The sequence below is a fragment of the Schistocerca gregaria genome, chromosome 5 (genome assembly GCF_023897955.1).
Source record: "Schistocerca gregaria isolate iqSchGreg1 chromosome 5, iqSchGreg1.2, whole genome shotgun sequence".
Lineage (NCBI taxonomy): Eukaryota > Metazoa > Arthropoda > Insecta > Orthoptera > Acrididae > Schistocerca > Schistocerca gregaria.
The window spans coordinates 99,839,536-99,864,189 of record NC_064924.1 but is presented as its reverse complement, the minus strand read 5'-3'; the positions used below and the strand labels follow the sequence as shown (position 1 = coordinate 99,864,189).

At 45.6% G+C, this 24,654-nt stretch overlaps 1 protein-coding gene across 3 annotated transcripts in view; it reads right to left on the bottom strand.

The window, feature by feature from the left end:
• LOC126272054 (SH2 domain-containing protein 3C) overlaps positions 1–24,654 on the bottom strand; it is a 950,261-nt gene that overhangs the window by 88,970 nt on the left and 836,637 nt on the right. For all 3 annotated transcript variants that reach the window (XM_049974570.1, XM_049974571.1, XM_049974572.1), the window contains 2 exons: positions 16,839–17,126; positions 7,333–7,632 (listed from right to left, as the gene is read on the bottom strand). In XM_049974570.1, coding sequence (XP_049830527.1) covers positions 7,333–7,632; positions 16,839–17,126 — 588 coding nt within the window. The remainder of the gene's footprint in view (positions 1–7,332; positions 7,633–16,838; positions 17,127–24,654) is intronic.

Genomic DNA, 24,654 nt, shown 5'->3' with positions numbered 1-24,654 from the left:
GGACAGTGGACGACGGGAAACGACTAATTTCGAGAAATTCTGCTATACCCAGTGACAGTCCGATGGGAGGGTTCGGGTTTGGTGAATACTTGGAGATAGTTACCTGCTATACCCAGGGACAATCCGATGCGAGTGTTTGGGTTTGGTGAATAACTGGAGATAGTTGCCTGCTATAACCAGGGACAATCCGATGGGATGGTTTGGGTTTGGTGAATACCAGGAGAAAGTTACCTGCGATCATATGCAGTGCCGACCCTGATGTACCGAAGAGGTGGTGTTACGGTGTGTGGGTGTTTTCCATGTGTAGGGCGTGATCCCTTTTTGCGCTTAAGGCAACGTTAAATGCGTTCAGAAACGACGACTGCCTGTTTCAGCATCTCTCTGCATACTTTCGTAAAGCAGAATCTGTGAGGCAAAGCTTTGTGGACAACAACATTCCTGAAATAAACTGTCCTGCTCAAAGTCCCGACCTCAGGTTAATGGAATACCGCTGGGGTGAGTTAGAACGTCGATTCGTTCCAGACATCAACGTCCAACATGACTACCTTCACTGGTTTCGGCTATTGAGGAAGACTGGGCCACCTTTGCTATCGCAAACCAACAACCTAACGTGAATTTTCGCTTTCTGCAAACTGCGCTGTTTTGTGGCTTTCAGCGATAGTACACATGCGCAGGGCATTTCTTTCCACAATACAAGGATTTAGTTTCGGAGATGTTTACGCCACGCCACGTTCCACAAAATTTATCGTTATTATTATTACTGACATTGTCTATCACGGCTGGTAAGAATTTCTTGAAGGTTAAAATCAATTTTGTCAAAATTACGAATTTACTAGCATTTACTGTAGGTCTGTTTAGGTTCTGAAGCTTATCTTATTAAATATCTGCACATACAAGATGAACCCCAAATATGCAAAATTTTGCAAGTTGTTAATGGTGTACAGCAACCAGCCACAAATTGGTTTTAGCCTACTTAACATATCATTACCGGTTTCGAATTTTTCACAATTCATCATCAGACGGGTTTTAATCCTTTCATCGAAACAAATTATACATTGGTCTCCTGTGATTTGTCCTAGGATAAAGAATAATTCACAACTATAAACCTGTAACCAAATGGGCGCGCCACATACTTGTGTTGGAATGCAACGTACATGAAATGCACATCTGGCGCGTTTGTTCTTACAGGTTTCTTGCAATGAAATACATTCCCAAGGATGTTTGTATTTTTCCTGTAACAAACGTTGCATTGCATTGTAAACCATTTTCGTTCACTCACTAAACGAATTTTCAATGTGCAACCACATGTTCTGATTCACAATATACGAAAACAAATACACACTTTACAAGGTAAATAAGTGCCAAAGATGCAGCAATCCAATGATACAATGATATGACATTTTTTTGGTAGAGGAAGCGTCAATTACTTTATTTTTGATTGGCAAAGTGCTTTGCGTTAAATCTAGGGCATTAAATGCAGACAGAAACAAATGCATGGGATTCAGTGAATTAAGGCACTACAAAGTTTCATTAAATAAAGACAGAGGTACACCGTCAAAAATTTATCTCATATTACAGCCACAGTCTCCAATCACGTCTTTATTTAACAAAATTGCATTTTGGAGATTGTTCGGGGTCATTTTCTGAACGTTTAGGTATGAGGGACCCTTACTCTCTAATGAGTCAATGGAGAGTAATTGCTTTTTGTTTGACTTCCTACCCCATTTATCTCTGTATCCGTATTGCTCCGAAAATACCTGCATTACAGTTCAAATACCGAAGGTGCACAGTGCGTCTTGTTTGGAGACAAACCTTTTCGAGCCACTTACAGTAGTTGCCGCTAACAGTAACACTATTCACCCTGCAGCGTGTATTTGCTCTGCCTCGCATTTGCTCTCCAGCAGTGTTAGCTGTACATTAACAATATACACAGCAATGTGGATAGGTTTACTGATGAAGAGTTGACCAATGTGTACTTGGTTTGTCGCTTCTCTTAGTGCACTGAGGGGACATTGATGCTTTGCTGAGATGCAGCAACGGCAACCACATCACATAACTTTTGCACATGTTTGAGGGCATTACTATATCTTCTGTATTGTGCGCTTTGGTTATTTCACATCACAGTGTGCCTCAGTTTTCTAGATAACAATCCAAATAATACATAATTACATTATCACTCTATAGCAAATCACCGGACACCATGGGCCCATTATTTCAAAACACTCTGTAAATATCCGTGAATAATCTCCGATACGGGTTCACCTCGATGATGCACATTAACATTTCTGCGGTCACCAAATTTTCATTTTGGCACACGAATCCAACAACAGACACTTTAGCAGACGTACAGCAATGAACAAGTGCGTTAAGAAGATAGGTTACGTAACGTGTCAGTACTTGTGTAGAATGGTGTCCACCATCAGCATATCTGAAAATGTCTAGCGGCTTACAGTTCAAAGAAACAGGGAATGGAAGGGAATTCAAAAATGACTGTGAAATAAAAACAAATCATTAACCAAACTAAAACAGAAACAAAAACCAGTACATCTTTGGAGATTTGTGAAATGAAAATCTGTTGCGGGCAACGTTCAGTACTGTCTTGCATCACCTCGTGCATTGTAACAGCTTCGATATTCCTTCGTATGATGTCGACAATGTTGTCTACATGTAGTAGTAGTAGTTGTTGTTGTTGTCTTCAGTCCTGAGACTGGTTTGATGCAGCTCTCCATGGTACTCTATCCTGTGCAAGCTTCTTCATCTCCCAGTACTTACTGCAACCTACAGCCTTCTGAATCTGCTTCGTGTATTCAGCTCTTGGTCTCCCTCTACGATTTTTATCCTCCACGCTGCCCTCCAATGCTACATTTGTGATCCATTGATGTCTCAGAACATGTGCCACCAACCGATCCCTTCCTCTGGTCAAGTTGTGCCACAAACTCCTCTTTTCCCCAATTCTATTCAATACCTCCTCATTAGTTACGTGATCTACAAATGTAATCTTCAGCATTCTTCTGTAGCACCACATTTCGAAAACTTCTATTCTCTTCTTGTCCAAACTATTTATCGTCCATGTTTCACTTCCATACATGGCTACACTACATAAAGTACTTCCTGAAACGACTTCCTGACACTTAAATCTATACTCGATGTTAACAAATTTCTCACTGTCTATTCCATTCAACTGCTCTTCCAAGTCCTTTGCTGTCTCTGACAGAATAACAATGTCATCGGCGAACCTCAACGTTTTTATTTCTTCTCTGTGGATTTTAATACCTACTCCGAATTTTTCTTTTGTTTCCTTTACTGCTTGCTCAATATACAGATTGAATAACATCGGGGACATGCTACAACCCTGTCTCACTCCCTTCCCAACCACTGCTTCCCTTTCATGTCCCTCGACCCTTATAACTGCCATCTGGTTTGTGTACAAATTGTAAATTGCCTTTCGCTCCCTGTATTTTACTCCTGCCATCTTTAGAATTTGAAAGAGAGTATTCCAGTCAACATTGTCAAAAGGTTTCTCTAAGTCTACAAATGCTAGAAACGTATGTATACCTTTCCTTAACCTATTTTCTAAGATAAGTCGTAGGGTCAGTATTGCCTCATGTGTTCCAACATTTCTGCGGAATCCAAACTGATCTTCCTCGAGGTCGGCTTCTATCACTTTTTTCATTCGTTTGTAAAGAATTCGCGTTAGTATTTTGCAGCTGTGACTTATTAAACTGATAGTTCTGTAATTTTCACATCTGTCAACACCTGCTTTCTTTGGGATTGGAGTTATTATATTCTTCAAAATATCCACGGGTGTACTGCCGGTCTATAGTGTCCAACGGGCACAATATTTCGGCGACCTCATAAACCGTGACTGTGGCTAGAATCTTAGCAAGGCTTGGGACCCAGCGATTGGGTTAATCAAGAGTAAATCGAGCAAACGCATAGTTGTGACGACCACGGCGGACAGAGCCATCACACCGACGTCATCTCAGACGCCGTCGCAATCTGTTCCACCGCGATACCGTGGCGCGGGGCGTGGACGGCGGAGGGAGCGCGCCGCGGGCGGAGGGTATTTAAATCGGCCGCCGCCGCGACCGAACCCAGTTCCCCCTGAGCAGCCATAGCGTACGGATCTCCGTGCCGGCACGTTCACAGGAGCTCAGTCCGTCAGTTCACCTGATGATGGCGACATGTTTGATCGCCGAAATATTGTGCCCGTTGGACACTATAGACCGGCAGTACACCCGTGGATATTTTGATTATCAAATACGCCGGGAGAAACTCAAGAATCATATTATATTCTTCTTGAAGTCTGATGGTATTTCGCCTGTTTCAAACATCTTGCTCACCAGATAGTAGACTTTTGTCAGGACTGACTCTCCCAAGGCCGTCAGTAGTTCTAATGGAATGTTGTCTACTCTCGGGGCCTTGTTTCGACTCAGGTCTTTCAGTGCTCTGTCAAACTCTTCACGCAGTATCGTATCTCCCATTTCATCTTCATCTACATAGATACTCCGTAAGCCACTGTATGGTGCGTGGCGGATTGTACCCTGTACCACTACTTGTCCCTTAGTCTTAGAGACGTCCCCGATCTGTTCGGCAATCTCTCGCACAGTCCCGCGCCGATCCGCAAGCGAAACTTCGACTTTCGTCACAGTCTAGTCCAAAACTGACAACGCAACGCAACCGTCCTGCCGTGCACGTTTGTACAGCCGTCTGCGAGTCCCTACACTACTCACGCACATTTTTACGTCCATACACATTCCCCATAAACATCAGTCAACTGGCGATCGATTTCAATAGGGGCTGACCTCTTAAACCACAGAAATCTAATCATAGAACGGAATTCACACTTGACGGGAGCGTCGATTTTCCCTTCCATCGTTAACGGCTCCTGCGCCAAGAATGAGCGTCGCAAAGGAGTGGGGACTGGCAAGATTAGTGGTGGGGGAAGAAAGGAACACGGCCTTGTTGTCAGATTTAAGATAGCTCGCTCAGTCTCGACGGGAGCTCTTTGAAGACCTTGCTTTAAAGACAACCCTCTCGAGACAGTTTGCGCACCAGCTGCCTAATATCGTGTAAGGGCCCCGCTAGCACGCAGAAGTGCCGCAACACGTCGTGGCATGGACTCAGCTAATGTCTCAAGTAGTAATGGAGGGAACTGACACCATGAATCCTGCAGGGCTGTCCATAAATACGTAAGAGTACGAGAGGCTAGATATCTCTTCTGAACAGCACGTTGCAAGGCATCCCAGATATGCTCAATAATGTTTATGCCTGCGGAGTTTGGCGGCTAGCGGAAATGTTTGAACTCAGAAGAATGTTCCTGGAGCCACTCTGTAGCAATTCTGGAGGTATGGGTTTTCCGATTGTCTTGCACGAATTGCCCAAGTTCTTCGGAATCCACAACGGACATAAACGGACGCAGGTGATCAGACAGAATGCTTACATACGTGTCACCTGTCAGAGTCATACCTAGACATATCAGGGATCCCGTGTCACTCCAACTGCACATGCCCCACACCATTACAGAACCGCCAAAACTTGAACAGTCCCCTGCTGAAATGCAGGGTCCACGGATTTATGAGGTTGTGTCCAACCCATACACGTCCATCTGCTCGATCCAAATTGAAACTAGGCTCATCCGACGAGGCAACATATTTCCAGTCATCAACAATCCAAAGTCGGTGTTGATGAGCCCAGGTGAAGTGTAAAGCTTTCTGTCATGCAGTCATCAAGGGTACACAAGTGGGCCTTCGGCTCCGAAAGCCCATGTCCATGATGTTTCATCAAATGGTTTGTACATTGACACTTGTTTATGTCACAGCACTGAAGTCTGCAGTAATTTACAGAAGGGTTGCATATCTGTCACTTTGAACGATTCTCTCCAGTCGTTGTCGATCCTGTTCTTGCAGGATCTTTTTCCAACCACAGCGATGTCGGAAATTTGATGTTTTACCGGATTCCTGACACTCACATTACATTTGTGAAATGGTCGTACAGGAAAATCCCCACTTCATCGGTAACTCGAAGATGCTGTGTCCTGTTGCTGGTGTGCTGACTGTAACACTGCTTTCAAACTCACTTAAGTCTTGATAACCTTCCATTGTAGTAGCAGTGACCAACCTTACAACTGCGCCATTTTTTTGCTTTATTGTGATTTCATTGTGCTGTGCCATATGGGCAGGGTACGGATGTCAGCGGCACAATCCGCCGCTCTTCAGCTGAGTGACATGACAAGTAATGTGAGAATAAAATGTTACATATAAGGCGATAAAACGGAGGACATAAAACAGAGTAAGGGGAAATAATGGAGGTAAAAGTACACTGACATGGAGACGTTCATGGTGGGACGATTAAAAAGGTCGACATGAAGTTAAAAAACACACTTGGCGATTCTTAAAACACAAAGAAGACTCTGAAGGAATAGGCACAGGTTAAAAGTCAGCCACAGTATTAAAAACACACCAGAACAACACACTTTACACCCACTTGGAGGACACACGATGAAGAATAAAACTGCCAGGTGGGACCTGCTGAGGGAGAGGATGGAAAAGGAGGGGAGAGCAAGGAACAACAGGAGAGGGGGCAGGATGAAAAGAGGAGGGGAATCAGTGGGTACACGAAGAGGCGGGAGATTGGTGGGGCAGGAGATGAAGAGGGAAGACAAGGCAGGAGGAAGTGCAGAGACACTGGAGGGGAGCACAAAAGAGGGAGGGGGAGTAGGAGGGGAAAGGAGGGGGAGGAGAGGGACCTCTGAGAGGAGGCAGGAGGAAGATGGGGTCGGGGTTGGTAGGAAGGGTAGATGTCAGGGCGAAGCTCATCATCTGGGAGGGGTAGATGCTGGAAGTTACGTAGGGAAAGGAGGTGGAAGGTGTGGAGATGAAGAGAGGGTGGGACACAAAGGTAAAGGCGCGACAATGGGCTGGGGTGGAGAGGAAGGGAAACACCAGGGGGTGAGGGGGATCAGTGTGATGGACAATATATAGTGTGCGGATGTGTTCAAGGAAAAGGAGAAGGTGGGGGAAGGGGATGAGGTCATAGAGAATGTGCGTGGGGGACGGTAGACGGATCTGGAAGGCGAGGCAGAGCGCATAGCGTTCGAGGATTTGGAGGGATTTATAGAACTTGGAGAGGCGGAAATCCAAGCCACGTTCGCATAACAGAGGATGGGGCGGATCGAGGACTTATAGGTGACAACTGCGCCAGACACTTGTCTTATATAGGCACTGCCGACCACAGCACCTTATCTCTGGATACTCGCCACAACTTCTCTCGATTGGGACATCGCTTAGAAGGGGTTTCATAGGCACGGGGCTGAGGTGAGGGGGTACAGACCTGGTGCTTGCCGGCGAGCCCGGCGGAGCGCGGCAGCGAGTGTGTGGAGAACTTGGCGGCGGGCGGCGGGTCGTGCCTGCCCAGCGTGCCCGTCTGGATGACGCCGTCTGCGCTGCTGGCGCGCTCGCCCGCGGCCGCCGGCTGCTGCTGCTGCTGCTGCTGCTGCTGCTGCTGGTGCAGGTAGCCGGCGCCCTGGCCGCGCGACGCCTGCCGGCACAGCTGCCCCGCAGAGTCGGCCGGCGTCAGCGACTGGCTGCGCTGCTTCTTGCTGGGCAGCCGCGGCGGCGTGTCGCCGCGCCGCTGCAACGCCACAACGGATCTGCTCTACCGACGCGCTCCCCACTGTGCGGTAACTTAAAACTGCAGCGAAATGCAGGGAGATCTGCAGCGGATAGGCACTTGGTGCAGGGAGTGGCAACCGGCCCTTAACATAGACAAATGTAATGTATTGCGAATAAATAGAAAGAAACAGCTTCGCTGCGAGTTTAAACGCAGCCAAAACCTCTCAGACAAACAGAAGCTAAACGATGTCAAAGTTAGCGTAAGGAGGGCTATCCGTGAAGTTTTCAGTGAATTCGAAAGTAAAATTCTATGTACCGACTTGACAAAAAATCCTAGAGCGTTCTGGTCTTACGCTACACCAGTAAGTGGCTCGAAACAGCATATCCAGACACTCCGGGATGTTGATGGCATTGAAACAGAGGATGACACGCGTAAAGCTGAAATACTAAACACCTTTTTCCAAAGCTGTTTCACAGAGGAAGATCGCACTGCAGTTCCTTCTCTAAATCCTCGCACGAACGAAAAAATGGCTGATATCGAAATAATTGTCCAAGGAATAGAAAAGCAACTGGAATCACTCAACAGAGGAAAGTCCACTGCGCCTGACGGAATACCCATTCGATTCTACACAGAGCACGCGAAAGAGCTTGACCCCTTCTAACAGCCGTGTACCGCAAGTCTGTAGAGGAACGGAAGGTTCCAAATGATAGGAAAAGAGCACAGGTAGTCCCAGTCTTCAATAAGGGTCGTCGAGCAGATGCGCAAAACTATAGGCCTACATCTCTGACGTCGATCTGTTGTAGAATTTTAGAACATGTTTTTTGCCCGCGTATCATTTCATTTCTGGAAACCGAGAATCTACTCTGTAGGAGTCCGCAGCTCGTGTCGTGCGGTAGCGATCTCGCCTCCCACGCCCGGGTTCCCGGGTTCGATTCCCGGCGGTGTCAGGGATTTTCTCTGCCTCGTGATGACGGTGTTAGGTTTAAGTAGTTCTAAGTTCTAGGGGACTGATGACCATAGATGTTAAGTCCCATAGTGCTCAGAGCCATTTGAACCATAGTCTGCAGGAATCAACATGGATTCCGGACACAGCGATCGTGTGAGACCCAACTCGCTTTATTTGTTCATGAGACCCACAAAATATTAGATACAGGCTCCCAGGTAGATGCCATTTTTCTTGACTTCCGGAAGGCGTTCGATGCAGTTCCGCACTGTCGCCTGATAAACATAGTAAGAGCCTGCGGAATATCAGACCAGCTGTGTGGCTGCATTGAAGAGCTTTTAGGAAACAGAACACAGCATGTTATTCTCAATGGAGAGACGGCTACAGACGTTAAAGTAACCTCTGACGTGCCACAGGGGAGTGTTATGGGACCATTGCTTTTCGCAATATATATAAATGACCTAGTAGATAGTGGCGGAAGTTCCATGCGGTTTTTCACGGACGATGCTGTAGTATACCGAGAAGTTGCAGCATTAGAAAATTGTTGCGAAATGCAGGAAGATCTGCAGCGGATAGGCACTTGGTGCAGGGAGTGGCAACCGACCCTTAACATAGACAAATGTAATGTATTGCGAATACATAGAAAGAAGGATCCTTTATTGTATGATTATATGATAGCGGAACAAACACTGGTAGCAGTTACTTCTGTAAAATATCTGGGAGTATGCGTGCGGAACGATTTGAAGTGGAATGATAATATAAAATTAATTGTTGGTAAGGCGGGTGCCAGGTTGAGATTCATTGGGAGAGTCCTTAGAAAATGTAGTCCATCAACAAAGGAGGTGTCTTCAAAACAGTCGTTCGACCTATACTTGAGTATTGCTTATCGCTGTGGGATCCGTACCAGGTCGGGTTCACAGAGTAGACAGAGAAAATCCAAAGAAGAGCGGCGCGTTTCGTCACAGGGTTATTTGGTAAGCGTGATAGCGTTACGGAGATGTGTAGCAAACTCATGTGGCGGACTCTGCAAGGAAGGTGCTCTGCATCGCGGTGTACCTTGCTATGCTGGTTTCGAGAGGGTGCGTTTCTGGATGAGGTATTGAATATATCGCTTCCACCTACTTATACCTTCCGAGGAGATCACGAATGAAAAATTAGAGGGATTCGAGCGCGCATGGAGGCATTCCGGCAGTCGTTCTTTCTGCGAACCGTACGTGATTGGAAGAGGAAAGGGAGGTAATGACAGTGGCACGTAAAGTGCCCTCCGCCATACAACGTTGGGTGGCTTGCGGAATATAAATGTAGATGTATAACTTGAAAAATTGCTCCTGGCGGGTCGGGATAACTTGCCAGGGCTCCAAAACACCCAATAAGCTCTTCATTGTTTCTATGGTACACATAAGCTGATCAAACAACTAATGAAACTAAGAAGATAATCAGAGCAAATATGTTTCACCGTCCAATGTAGACTCCATCATCAACAACCAGCTCAAACACTCCCAAGGAAACCACTGGTCTTGATGACCACAATTTCTAACAGATGCCTCCAGCCGATCCACTTCCCACAACAGTTATTCCGTTCCCAAAGCCGGGAAAGGATCACGAACTTACATACAGAGTAAAGTAACAGCAAAATATTCTAACTAGTAGTCGTCAAGTGCATCCAACAGCTCCTTGTGGCAGACAGCACCATTGAACTTGACTGGTCTGGGTTACAGAAGAACCTGCCCAGAAAAAAATCAGGTACTCCACCTGGAGGAATATAACTCCCATAATCTTAATGTTTCCAGAACTACACCCGCTGCTTTCCGGGTTTAGGACAAAGCCTACGACAGCATATGGCTGGAACAATTGACCTAAAATCTAATGACGCAAACATCTATTCCAGACTGCTACGCCCACCTCATAGATAGTTACGTGCAAGGCTGAACTACACCAATGAGGGGTATAATGGTCACCATCTAGGGAAAAGAATTGAGTACGAAGATCCTCGCTGCCAGAATTCCCCATGTGACTGTCCTCTCACTGTCACTCTTCAATATCTATATTACTGACTTACTCCGAGTGGAGAACAACCTCCTTGGTCAGTTGGTCGATAATATGGCAGTGTCCACACGCGGGAAGCAATACATCCACAATGCTTCCCATCAGCAACGACAGATGGACAACGGGTTCTTGGTGCAAATCTAATAAAATCGAACTGACTGCAGGCTAATTAACTATGGTATAATTTCCCAAGTGGTGGCCAATGATCGAACCTGTACAGGAGCAAAGCCAATGAATACCCATATGCGGGATAAAATTGGAATAACTCCTTAGAAATGGGTAGAGACTTAAATCCATTGTTCGTCAGTGATGAACTCCACCAGACCAGTAAACTACAGCAGTATTAGGCAACTGTACTTCCAGACCTTCTATACAGCAGCGCAGCATGGACCAAGCTTTTCCCACCCAATTGCAATCTCTCCAGATACTCCAAAACAAAGTACTACGTATGATTCTATACAACGCAACACTATGAAAGGATCACTTTTTGTAAATCCCGTAATGATTCCCCAGTTTGTTGTATAAATTTAAAATTTGGTTCAACCTTCTTCTGTAATGCTGCAGCAGCATGGCGCTTTGCAATGTCACCCTCAGGTTCAGTCACGCTTCAGACAGCAGGGTATTGACACATGCGAGAAAAAGGCCAGAAATAAAACGCTCATTGGAGGTGTAAGGTGGGTTAATTATGCCATATTGGCACCAAATTTCACCACAATCCTGCCCAATGCGACCGTGGGCGTGTCACACCATGAGACAGTCGACTCACCACTCTTAGCCGTATTTGAACTCTTCTTTTGACGCCCTTGCAAAGGAATGGAAGTCAGAACCACGGCGCCCTGCATTTTTCTCGTGAGTTGCCGAGGAAAACATTTCAGGCACACATAATCGACACAAGTAGGCCTCAGAGGGAGATGTAGATGTGGTATCATGTATCGATTCCACGGCCGTGAAAGAGACGGCATTGCAAGTCGCCGTGACACGCCGATAGCGGTCATGTGGCAACCACCGGATCCAATGAAGCATGCCCACTGAGCCACGTCTCTTGCAGCTCTGTAGCACGAGCGCCTTCTGCTGCCGCAACATTTTAGGCCAGCTGACAGCAGCAATTCAATTTCGTTGAACGGTTTTGAATGGCCCCTGGTGGTTTCAACCCTTATGTCACAGCAAAAATTGTGGTATCGCTATACTGCGAACAGGCGCGATCGCGTTCAGTGGTGTTGTAGGCACACGATTTCGTTAGGAACGGTTGAATCGCCGGAGGGGGAGGGAGTAAGGTCAACAGTATCAGAGATTGTCAATAACGTCGTTCTGCTGCTTATCACACTGCGAACTGTCGTTTTCGACTGCGAAATGTGTGGGAATCAATTCCCACGGGGAGTGGTGGTTTCACTGACGCCCTTTATGCTACCCTTTTAGGCCTTTTCATGTCGATCTTGAGTGTTTGAAATATCTTCCTCGGCCAACCATAACAAAATCACATAACTTCAGCGCTGGGCGTCGTGGTTCTAACCTCCGTCGCAGAGGCTTAGGAGTGTTAAAAGTGGGTAAGAGAGGTAGTGACAACTTTCCCATCGTGAGATACGTACAAAGTCGCTTTGGGCAGAACTATGATGAAATTTGCCATCTGTAACGCACCTTACACCACACATAAACTTCTGAGTTGTGGCCTTCTTCCGGATGTGTCGACAGTTTGCTATTTGAAGCTTCGCCGGGACCGAGGGTGACGTCGTGGTGTACCACGTTTTTGCACTATTACAGAGGAAGGTTGTAGGCACCTGTGAACCAAATTTCAAACTTCTGCATTTTAATGGGGAACAGTTAAGGCGTTTCTAAAATGTGACCCTGTAATTGTGTTGCGGAATGTAGTTTCGGTGGTAGAATGGGTCACTTCCTACCACAATTATATATTTCATGCCAAGTGCATTTGGTGAATACAACAGGCCTGGAGGCCTGGAGGCGTGCTCATAATGTTTAAGGAGACCACTCGGAATAAGCAGAAAATCTAGGTTCAAGTGATAATGTCGCCAGTCTACACTGTAGAAAGTATAATCTACACTTTTACACTGCATAGTTTTCACACGACTCTCTATACTTGATCATCTACTCTGTACAACATACACTGTACCCTCTACAATTTAAACTCTGCTATCAACAATGTACGCATTCTACATTCTACCATCTGTATTTAGACTACACTTTACAACTGACACATTACACTTTAAACACAACATATTTTGATCTGCTTTCTACAATCTTCACACTGTACTCTACTCTCTAAACTCTTCTGTGCACGTTCTTTACACTCTGCAATCTAAACTTTGCAATCTGCAAACTATATTCACTACCATATGCTCTATGCCCGAAATACCCATTGCGTTCAGTTTATCTTCCAAGTCCTATGTCGTGTCTGATAGCATTAGAATGTCATCGACGAGCATAAGTTTCCATTGTATCACTCTTAACTTTATTTCCTTTCCGGATTTTTTTCTCGGTTTCCTTTACTACTTACTCGACGTACAGACTGAATAACATCAGGGACACGTTACAACCCCTGTCTTCTCTCTTCTCAACTACTGCTTCCCTTTACGTCCTTCGGTTCTTGTAACTCCAGCCAGGTCACTGTCCACTTTGCGGATGACCCTTCACTCCATTTATTTTATCTCTGATACCTTCAGAATTTCAAAGAACGTATTCCAATCAAAACTATTAAAGACGTTCCCTAAATGTACAAATGCTACTAAAGTAGGAGCACCATTGTTCAGTCTATTTTCTAAGGTTAAGTAACTATGGCATAACGTGTTCCTACGTTTCTAAGGGACCCAAATTGGTCTTCCCCGAAGTCTGCTCCTCTTTTCATTCTTTAGATAATTTTGGAATTCCCTGTTTAGTTAATATAGAAAACGCATCAAATGGCGAAATCTAGCTTGGTTTCCTGGCGGTTATTTCGAATCGTCGTTGAAGTCACGCGGTGGCGGAGACATACGAAGTCTCCCGCGTTCCAGGAATCCACGCCAGTTCGAACCACACAATCTGTTGGCATGAACGTGACCGCTCCAGATGGCCAGAACAGATGGAACGGATACACCTCCAACCTCTATAAGTTGGCTACTAGGACCTTTTTGTACGCCGCGGAGGTGCACTGCAGTTCATCGACCGAGTATTTAAGTAGCCCCGAGAGCAGTTATCCACACCATTCCGCTGAAGTTACTAAATGTGTCGACATCGCGAGGTTCATCCTGCAACGGTTACCGACATTTTGTGTCAAATGTGGTCTTCCATTACCTTGGGAACAGCCTTGTGTTAACCATCCGAGAGTTTCTCGTGAAGTTTAGAATTACGAAGCACGCGTCTATGCTGTCGCTACGGTTGGCGCTGCAAATCGGCATTTATCGGGGTAAGCTCTATTGTACAAACCCATTACTGTGATTGCCTTCTTGACCCATGGCTAGTTCCTTTCTTGTAGGCAATCATGTGAATTCATTTTAGCGCTGTTTCTAGAGGCAGGTCTCTATTCTGAAGACGTTATTGTATGCGCGAATTGTTCTTTTGACTTGTTCTACACCTGACTTGTCCTACAGCAAGTCCATTGCTCGCCAAGCGGCTGTTTTATTGTGGTAGTTTAGGAAACTTTTAGCAGAGCTACCTCTCATTTACGTGTACATTTCTAAAAAGACGCGTTTCCAGACTATACTGACTTATTATCTTGTAGCATCCATGTTGTCCCGTGTTGTTAATCACTTGTTTAGTATTATGAAAAAGTTTATTTAAATAACCGCTACCAGTCACAAAATTTGTTACTACTGTATTATTTATTGAGCAACATGTTTCGGGGAATACCCCATCTTCAGGCTCAAAGGCCTTACAAAAACATATTTTAACATTAAAGTCATATTAAAGCCTTTTATAAGAGCTGTTGGTGTCTTTGTTCTTCAGGCGTCGCAGTCTCGTTGTGCTGGGATGAGGCGTTTCCATTCCCGTGGTTCTCTTGGTGTCCTTGGTCACTGGTCACAAGTATTCACTATACTTTAATATGACTTTAATGTTAAAATATGTTTTTGTAAGGCCTTTGAGCCTGAAGATGGGGTATTCCCCGAAACATGTTGCTCAATAAATAATACAGTAGTAACAAATTTTGTGACTGGTAGCGGTTATTTAAATAAACTTTTTCATAATTTTTGATACAGTCACGGTCGAAATATAGTCATACTTGTTTAGTAGCCCCTGTAAGAAACAAAATGCAACTCCTGGGACAGAAGACCACCAGCTTATTGATATGCTAGGGAACAATGGCAGTCGGAGCGCCTTCGAAGGCAATTTCTTCCATCTTTCGATAATGTGTATTAATTCAGATTCTTAAGAGAGTCCCTGGCCATAGCTATAGCTGTTCGCACAACTAGGCACGCTACAATGTATCAATCTTTTCTATGCTTTTTTTCTGAGAGATGGTTTATTGTACCAGATGATCAACGTGTTTTGAATATTTAGTCAGATTTGCGAGTTTCATGCTTAATTTGTAAATTATTGACAATGAGGGCTCACTCCTGAGAGAGAGAGAGAGAGAGAGAGAGAGAGAGAGAGAGAGAGAGAGAGAGAGAGAGAGAGAGAGAGAGACAGAGAGAGAGAGAGAGAGAGAGAGAGAGAGAGCAATCTTATATTTACGCAACATCAAATATTACAAAACATACTTCTATTATATTTATTCTGTTAAATTAATAAGTCCCAGAATATCGATTAACACATCCAATATGGGTCTCCCAAGCACCATACATCGAACGCTAACAAAAGTCGATAGTACGAGGGTCACTACAAAAGAAATACACACTATTTTTGTAAAAATACAGTTTTCATTCTGCATGTGTGAAAGTTTTATAGTGTGTAGATATATCCTTCCCGCTTGTTTTCAAAATTAGTTCAACCTGTTCCCGTGAGGGGCGCTGGCACAGCATCTCTTCAAGATGGCTGTTACACTTGACGTTCGTCAGAAGCAACGTGCTGTCACAGATTTCTTGTGCTGTGAAAACGAGGCATTGGGAAACGTCCACAAGTGGTTGAAAAAGGTGCACGGAGATGCTGCTGTCGATCGCAGTACAGTTAGTCAGTGGACAAGCAGGTGACGTGATGAAAGCGGGCACGGCAATATTGAGGATTGTCCTCGCAGCGGCAGGCCTTGTACTGCACACACTCCACTTAATGTCCAGAGAGTTAACGAATTGACGACTGCTGACAGACACATCACAGTGAACGAATTATTACGCTACGTTGGGATAAGGGAAGGAAGTGTTTGCAGAGTACTGAAAGTGTTGGCGTTAAAAAAGGTTTGTGCCAGATGGATTCCCAGGATGTTGACAGTGCCTCAGAAAGAAACAAGAAAAGCGGTATGCAGCGAACTTTTGGAACAGTACGAGAATGGTTGAGGTGCATTTCTTAGAAGAATTGTGACAGGTGATGAAACTTGGCCCCATCATTTTTCACCAGAGACGAAGAGGCAATCAGTGGTGTGGGATCATGCAAATTCACCCAAGAAAAAAATAATTCAAAGCCACACCTTCTGCTGGAAAAGTTATGGCTACTGTATTTTTCGATTGCGAAGGAGTCTTGCTTGTGGACATCATGCCAAGTGGAACCAGCATAAATTCTGATGCACATGTAACGACACTGAAGAAACTTCAAACTCGGCTGTGCAGTGTTCGACCACACCGACAAAAGGATGGTGTTTTGCTGTTGGACAACAATTCACGGCCACATGTCAGTCAAAAAACCATAGACTCTATCACAAAACTCGGATGGGCAACACAGAATCACCCGCCTTACAGTCCTGATTTGGCTCCGTGTGATTATCATCTCTTTCGGAAACTGGAAGACTCTCTTCGTGGAACAAACAAGGTTTGAAGATGGTGACCCCCTTGTGCACGCTGCCAAACAGTGGCTCCAACAGGTTGGTGCAGAATTTTACCGTGTGGGTATATAGGCGCTGGTTCCAAGATGGCGAAAGGCAGTTGAGAGGGGTGGAAATTATGTGGAGAAATGAAAATATTGTGCCCAAAGGATGTATCTACACACCGTAGAACTTTTAAACATGTAGCATCAAAGATGGATAAAAAAAAATAGTGTGCATTTGTTTTGGAGTGGCCGTCGTAGTTGACGTGGTCTTCGATACTGGATGACGTCACATATGGCTGAAGGCCTTGATGAACCGGTAACACGGCAGCTACAGCTACAGTAGTGTGTGACTGACCTGCTGGGGCGCGGCGCGGTACGAGTTGTAGGGGTTGTAGCGCAGCGCGGGGGTTCCCCCGGGCGACGACAGCGGCGACACGTGCTGCTGCTGCAGCCCGTACTTGGAGGCGTAGAAGGAGAGCGGGTAGAGGCGGTTGCGCGGCGTCGAGATGCGTGCCCCGGACGCCGTCGAGACGCTCTTTCCGCTGCCCACATAGTACGTGATGAGGTCGGGCACCGTGTCGTACGCGTCCTCTTCGAACTGGTACTGCACTCGCTCGTACACCGTGTCCGGCTGGATCACCACCTGCAACCGGCCACCAGTTACACTGCACCGAACTAATAACTACACGCCGCCACTAGAAGAACGGAAATGAAAATGGAAGCTCTGTTATACACTTATGTTCAGAAGAAATAGAACACCTTGTACGACTACAGATAAAACTTTCATATTCACAGGGCATGTACATTAGTATGTTCGGCAGATGATGATGATGATGAGGCAAGGTCCTAGCAGAGGTGGTTTGCCCTTGCCTTTTTCCGACCGTAATAGAAATGAACGTTGATGATGATGAAGACGACACAAAAAATGGTTCAACTGGCTCTGAACACTACGCGACTTAGCTTGTGAGGTCATCAGTCGCCCAGAACGTAAAACTAATTCAACCTAACTAACCTAAGGACATCACACACATCCATGCCCGAGGCAGGATTCGAACCTGCGTCCGTAGCGGTCGCTCGGCTCCAGACTGTATAGTCCGTCTGTAAACTGAAGAGCGAGCAGCGCTTTTGGTGGGGGAAATGGCCTTTTCCGGAAGAACGCTGCATCCGCCCTACAGGGGCACACAAAATCTGTTGGCCGTTACCTGTTCAGCGATGCAAATCGTCGTGCAGTGATAGAAGTCGTTTCTGTTCGTGGGATCTTAATTGCCAGTGTCAGTTAACTTTGTATACTTACCGATATAGTTCGATATCCGGAAGTGATGGATAATCGTCTAGCATTGCAAGAAAATGTGCAGAATTCGAAGAAGTGGAGGTATTTGCGGAGTAACAAGCGTTCGATCGTCTCTAATGTTATTACAGCGTGTATTAAAGAGGCGACCCAAAAAGAACTGTTGGCTAATATTACCAGTCCCAACCAAACGGCTCCAATTTATGCCAACGTCAGCCTCGCCCAACAGGACGTATTAAAGAAGGAACCCGGAAATAAGCCGCATGGTTTACTGGAATCGCCACGAAGGAAAAATAATGATTTTGTTGGCAAACCCATCTTCATAGACAGTTTCAAAATCACGTAAAACCTTTGATGCTGATGGAACACTAAATCTCTATCTCGATCACTAAAGACATATTGCTTAGAACATGTGCGCAATAGATATTCTAAACACTGCTGATATTTCCTTCGAAACACTGCTGATATTTCCTTCGAAACACTGCTGATATTTCCTTCGAAACACGTACCCCGGTACTGGACTTCTAAGCAGAAAGCTTGACATACGAGGTGCGCTTACATATTAACTTTTATTTTTTGGTAAGAACTTTATTTGTTAGTCTACAGCAATGTTATATTATTCAAAATATTCTCTATTACATACTATACACTTATACCAGTGTTTTTTCCAATTCGCGGAACACTTTAGGAACTGTTTCTTCGGGATAGTTTATAGGTCTTCTAACTGTGCATTTTTAATCTCATCCACACTTGTAAAACTGCTGCCCTTTAAGACCCGCTTTCAAAATGTTTATACCACTTGTATTCCCTTGGTATACTCATAACAGGCTCACCAAAAGCAATATACAACATTTCTAAAAATGTCATACATTTTATTCTATTCTTACAATAAAATTTAATACAGATTCTGTAATCTATTTTTATACGAAACATATAATCATTGATGCTACTAAAACACATGTAACCTTTTTGACAGCTGACAACACAGTAAATAGCCAATACGCATAACATTGTACACATAGTCTTGAGACATGTTTACGAAGACAATGACAAAAAAGTAGTGCAAATCGGACTAACACACAAAATTATAAATTTCTACTTACTTTTTAAACACTCTTCATGTTGCAAGAATTGTTAAATTTCAAAGAAAACTTCTACCTTCCAGTAGAAACACAAAATAAGGTCAAGCCTTAAATTCTACAGATTGATTGCATTATGTGCGGCCCGTTTTACGAATAGCAACAGAGGAACATATATTCACATGAACAGGCATTCGGTTCCACGTTTGTAGTAGAATCCTGACTTCCATTCTTATGTTAACATTATTTACTTTACTGTTGTGTTTCGAAAGAAGCTATCGTTTTTTGTATTCCTTATGGCCTTAATTCATTAGTCTAAGAATAAACGCAGCCGAGACGTATCTGTACACGGCGCCGCCACACATTTAAATCGCGCGCCGTGGTAGGGCCGGTACTGCGTTGTGAAACAGCCTGTAGAAGCGCCTGTGACGTAGCTGGGTTGGCAGAGTGGGGACTCGCTCTCTCGCTCTTCAGTTTACCGACAGACTATAGCGCCCAGAACCGCACGGCCACTCCGGCCGGCCGAAGACGACACAACACCCAGTCATCTCTAGGCAGGGAAAATCCATAACCCCGCCGGAAATCGATCCCAAGACCCCGTGCGCGGGAAGCGAGAACGCTACCGCAAGACCACGAGCTGCGGACGTTCAGCAGAAATGATCAGCATTGTTACCATGTCGGCCCATCGGTTCAAGGTCAAAATCAATATCGTGGCGCAATATCACCTACCAGCAAAATGTGCCTGCCACTCTCGTTGTCCCCATAAACTGAAGGTGGTGGATCAGTGTGACTTTATCTGACGTGCAGGATGCCTCGCAGACGCATGCGCGAACCGTACCGTCAAAAGTCAGTGAGTTTGAAACAATGCTGCACCACCCGAACCACCCCCCGAGAAGTTCACCCCATCCGAATGCCAATACAGGACGCCCTCCTCGGCTCTGGCGCAACAGTGGAACAGTGTAAAGCATCAGGGGTGATAGTCCGTCGCCGTTTATTACGGCATAGGTTATGTGCGCGGAGCCCGCTTCTCCGCCTACCTTTGACGAATGTGCAGAAACATGCTAGACGGCAATTGTGTATGGTACGACGTCACTGGGGACAGGAATGGAATCAGATAGTGTTTTCAGACGAATCCACGTTCTGTTTGTTTGAAAATGATGGCAGCATTTTGGTTCGTCGCAGACGGTGGGAGCGGCATCACAGTGACTGCATTCGCACAAGGCATACAGCGCCAACTCAAGGCCTTATGATGTGGGGTGCCAAGGGCGGCATGCGAGAATGACATCCTGTGACCCGTAGCCACACCCTTTCTGCTCAATACCCCAGACGCCATTTTTCAGCAAGACAACGCACGACTACATGTTGCTGCACGAACACGTGCCTTCTTGGGGTCATAGAATGTCAGCCTTTTGTCCTGGACCACGACGTTTGTTGCCGGTCGAAAATGTGTGGCGTATAGTCAAACGACAGGTGCAGTGCTGTGATCAAATGCCAACCACCAAAGGTGAACTTCGGAACCGGGTGAATGCAACATGGATTGACGTATCATAGAACGCTTTTCGTGCTTTACACGCGTCGATCTCATAAAACAGGTTCCATGATTCTGCAACAGACTAACGCAACTACAGCACTGGCCATTAAAATTGCTACACAAAGAAGAAAAACAGATAATAAACGGGTATTCATTGGACAAATATATTATACTAGAACTGGTTGTGATTACGTTTTCACGCAGTTTGGGTGCATAGAGCCTGAGAAATCAGTACCCACAACAACCACCTCTGGGCGTAAAAACGGCCTTGATACGCCTGGGCATTGAGTCAAACAGAGCTTGAATGGCGTGTACAGGTACAGCTGCCCATGCGGCTTCAACACGATACCACAGTTCATCAAGGGTAGTGGCTGGCGTATTGTGACGAGCCAGTTGCTCGGCCACTATTGACCAGACGTTTTCAATTGATGAGAGATCTGGAGAATGTGCTGGCCAGGGCAGCAGTCGAACATTTTCTGTATCCAGAAAGGCTAGTACAGGACCTGAAACATGCGGTCGTGCACTATCCTACTGAAATGTAGGATTTCGCAGGGATCGAATGACGGGTAGAGCCATGAAATGTATCGTCCACTGTTCAAAGTGCCGTCAATGCGAACAAGAGGTGACCGAGTCGTGTAACCAACGGCACACAATACCATGACGCCGGGTGATACGCCAGTATGGCGATGACGAATACACGCTTCCAATGTGCGTTCACCGCGATGTCGCCAAACACGGATGCGACCATCATGATGCTGTAACCAGAACCTGAATTCATCCGAAAAAACGACCTTTTGCCATTCGTGCACCCAGGTTCGTCGTTGAGTACACCATCGCAGGTGCTCCTGTCTGTGATGCAGCGTCGAGGGTAACAGCAGCCACGTGTCTCCGAGCTCATAGTCCATGCTGCTGCAAACGTCGTCGAGCTGTTCGTGCAGATGGTTGTCGTCTTGCAAACGTCTCCATTTGTTGACTGAGTGATCGAAGGTCATTAATAATCGACCCCAAAATATAGAGGTTTCTAACATCTACATTACTGGTCATTAAAATTGCTACCCCAAGAAGAAATGCAGATGATAAACGGGTATTTCTTGGACAAATTTGTTATACTAGAACTGACACGTTATTACATTTTCACGCAGTTTGGGCGCATAGATCCTGAGAAATCAGTACCCAAAACAACCACCTCTGGCCGTAATAACGGCCTTGATACGCCTGGGCATTGAGTCAATCAGAGCTTTGATGGCGTGCCCATGCAGCTTCAACACGATACCACACGTAATCAAGAACAGTGACTGGCGTATTGTGACGAGCCAGTTGCTCGGCCACCATTGACCAGACGTTTTCAATTGTTTAGAGATCTGGAGAATGTGCTGGCCAGGGCAGCATTCGAACATTTTTCTGTATCCATAAAGGCCCGTACAGGACCTACAACATGCTGTCGTGCATTATTCTGCCGAAATCTATGGTCTCGCAGGGATCGAATAAGGGTAGAGCCACGGCTCACAACACATCTGAAACGTAACGTCCACTGTTTTCCAAGTGCCGTCAATGCTAACAAGAGGTGACCGAGGCGTGTAACGAATGGCACCCCATACCATCACGCCGGGTGGTACGCCAGTACGGCGATGACGAATACACGCTTCCAATGTGTGTTCACCGCGATGTCGCCAAATACGGATGCGACCATTATGATGCTGTAAATAGAACCTGGGTTCATCCGAAAAAATGACGGTTTGCCATTCGGCACCCAAGTTCGTCGTTGAGCACACCATCGCAAGCCCTCCTGTCTGTGATGCAGCGTCAAGGGTAAGCGCAGCCACGGTCTCAGAGCTGATAGTCCATGCTGCTGCAAACGTCGTCGAACTGCTCGTGCAGATGGTTGTTGTCTTGTCATCTGCTGACTCAAGGGTCGAGACGTGGCTGCACGACCCGTTACAGCCATGCGGATAAGATGCCTGTCAATTCGACTGCTAGTGATACGAGGCCTTTGGTATCCAGCACGGAGTTCCGTATTACCCTTCTGAACCCACCGATTCCATATTCTGCTAACAATCAGTGGATCTCGACCAACGCGAGCAGCAATGTCGCGATACGACAAACCGCAATCGCGATAGGCTACAATCCGACTTTTAACAAAGTCGGAAACGTGATGGTACGCATTTCTCCTCCTTACACAAGGCATCACAACAACATTTCACCAGGAAACGCCGGTCAGCTGCTGTTCGTGTATGGGAAATCGGTTGTAAACTTTCCTCATGTCAGCACGTTGTAGGTGTCGCCACCTGCGTCATCCTTGTGTGAATGCTCTGAAAGGCTAATCATTTGCATATCACAGCATCTCCTTCCTGTCGGTTAAATTTCGCGTCTGTAGCACGTCATCTTCGTGGTGTAGCAATTTTAATGGCCAGTAGTGTATATCGGCCTATAAATATGTAAATCTGTCCTATAACCCTTCTTGAAAACGGAAATGACTTGAGCTTTTTTAAAGTCGCTAGTTACCCTCCGTTTCTCCTGCGATCTACGATAAACTGCTTCTAGAAGGGGAGCAATTTCTTTCGGATATTTAACTGTGCACCTGCATCTGTTGTTTGCAGGACGTGTACGGGTAAATCAAAGCTGTGTTCCATACTACTGGTCTTTTTCCTGGATCTGTGCCGTTGACAAATGGTTCAAATGGCTTTGAGCACTATGGGACTCGACTGCTGTGGTCATCAGTCCCTAGAACTTAGAACTACTTAAACCTAACTAACCTAAGGACATCACACACATCCATGCCCGAGGCAGGATTCGAACCTGCGACCGTAGCAGTTGCACGGTTCCGGACTGCGCGCCTAGAACCACGAGACCACCGCGGCCGGCTGCCGTTGACAGAAGCTTGTACAAACGCCGTAATGTTTGAGGTCAGAATATGATTAGGGATACCGCAACAGACGGGCGTCAGCGACTTTGGTCTGTAATTACACGAATAATCTGTGCTCTTCTAAAGTAACATGAGTCTGTCGTGCGCAAGCGGATCTTGTTAACGTTAGCCAGGAAAGGAACTAATTATGCGGCGTACGCAGTGTGACATCCAACAAAAATTCCGGCAGGACCTGGTATTCCGTTCGCTTTAAGCAGACTAAATGTTTTGAAAAACCAGCGTGATGTTTTCCGAGTCGGTGCGTCGACTGAACACTGCCTGTTCCAATGTCAAGTAAATTGTAGCTAATCTTCCCATCTCTTCTTACGACGCCCAACATTTCTTTTCTTTGGTGGTGTATATTTGGGTATTACTGTACATGTTTCGTTCAACTGACATCCTTTGAATGTGTTCACGCGATATTTTCTAAAGTGTGCTTTTGACTGTCAGTACATTCGAAATTTCACTATTACACTTCCGAAGTGTGAGTTTGTAACGAGCTAGTGGTCTTAGAGGTTTCGTCTCCGCTTCTTCAATCCTCCTCCATCGACTGGGGGCCACACGTATTGGTACTGCCACCATACTGTAAACGTCTAGACTGTCTCTTAACTCTTTTGAAACGTGCCATTTATATAGAATCTACCAACAGTTAAAATTCGTACAATTTTCATTCTTCATCACTGCATAAAATATATGACGTCTCATATCTAAGATATTTAATAAAATTATATATTTTTTCTAACGATTTATCATCAATTATTATTTGTGTTCTTAAATGCTCCTTGCCATGGGGTGCCACTAGCTTAGTTTTGCCGGCCGGAGTGACCGAGCGGCTCTAGGCGCTACAGTCTAGAACCAAGCGACCGCTACGGTCGCAGGTTCGAATCCTGCCTTGGGCCTGGATGTGTGTGATGTCATTTGTTAGGTTTAATTAGTTCTAAGTTTTAGGCGACATTTGACCTCACAAGTTAAGTCACATAGTGCTCAGAACCATTTAGCTTAGTTTTATTTTTAGATACAGTCATATTATAACAATTTGGTACCGTGTGCAAGGATCAAATTGTCCTCTGTAATTTATCTTAGCATTCCGCTAAGAGTATTTGGCCATTTTCAAACAAGAGAGCGTATACAACTTTATTGGTTCAAATGGCTCTGAACACTATGGGACTTAACCTCTATGGTCTTCAGTCCCCTTGAACTTAGAACTATTTAAACCTAACTAACCTAAGGACATCACACAACACCCAGTCATCACGAGGCAAAGAAAAGCCCTGGTCCGCCGGGAATCGAACCCGGGAACCCGGGCATGGCAAGCGAGAACGCTACCGCAGGACCGCGAGCTGCGGACATACAACTTTATTATTAATCTTA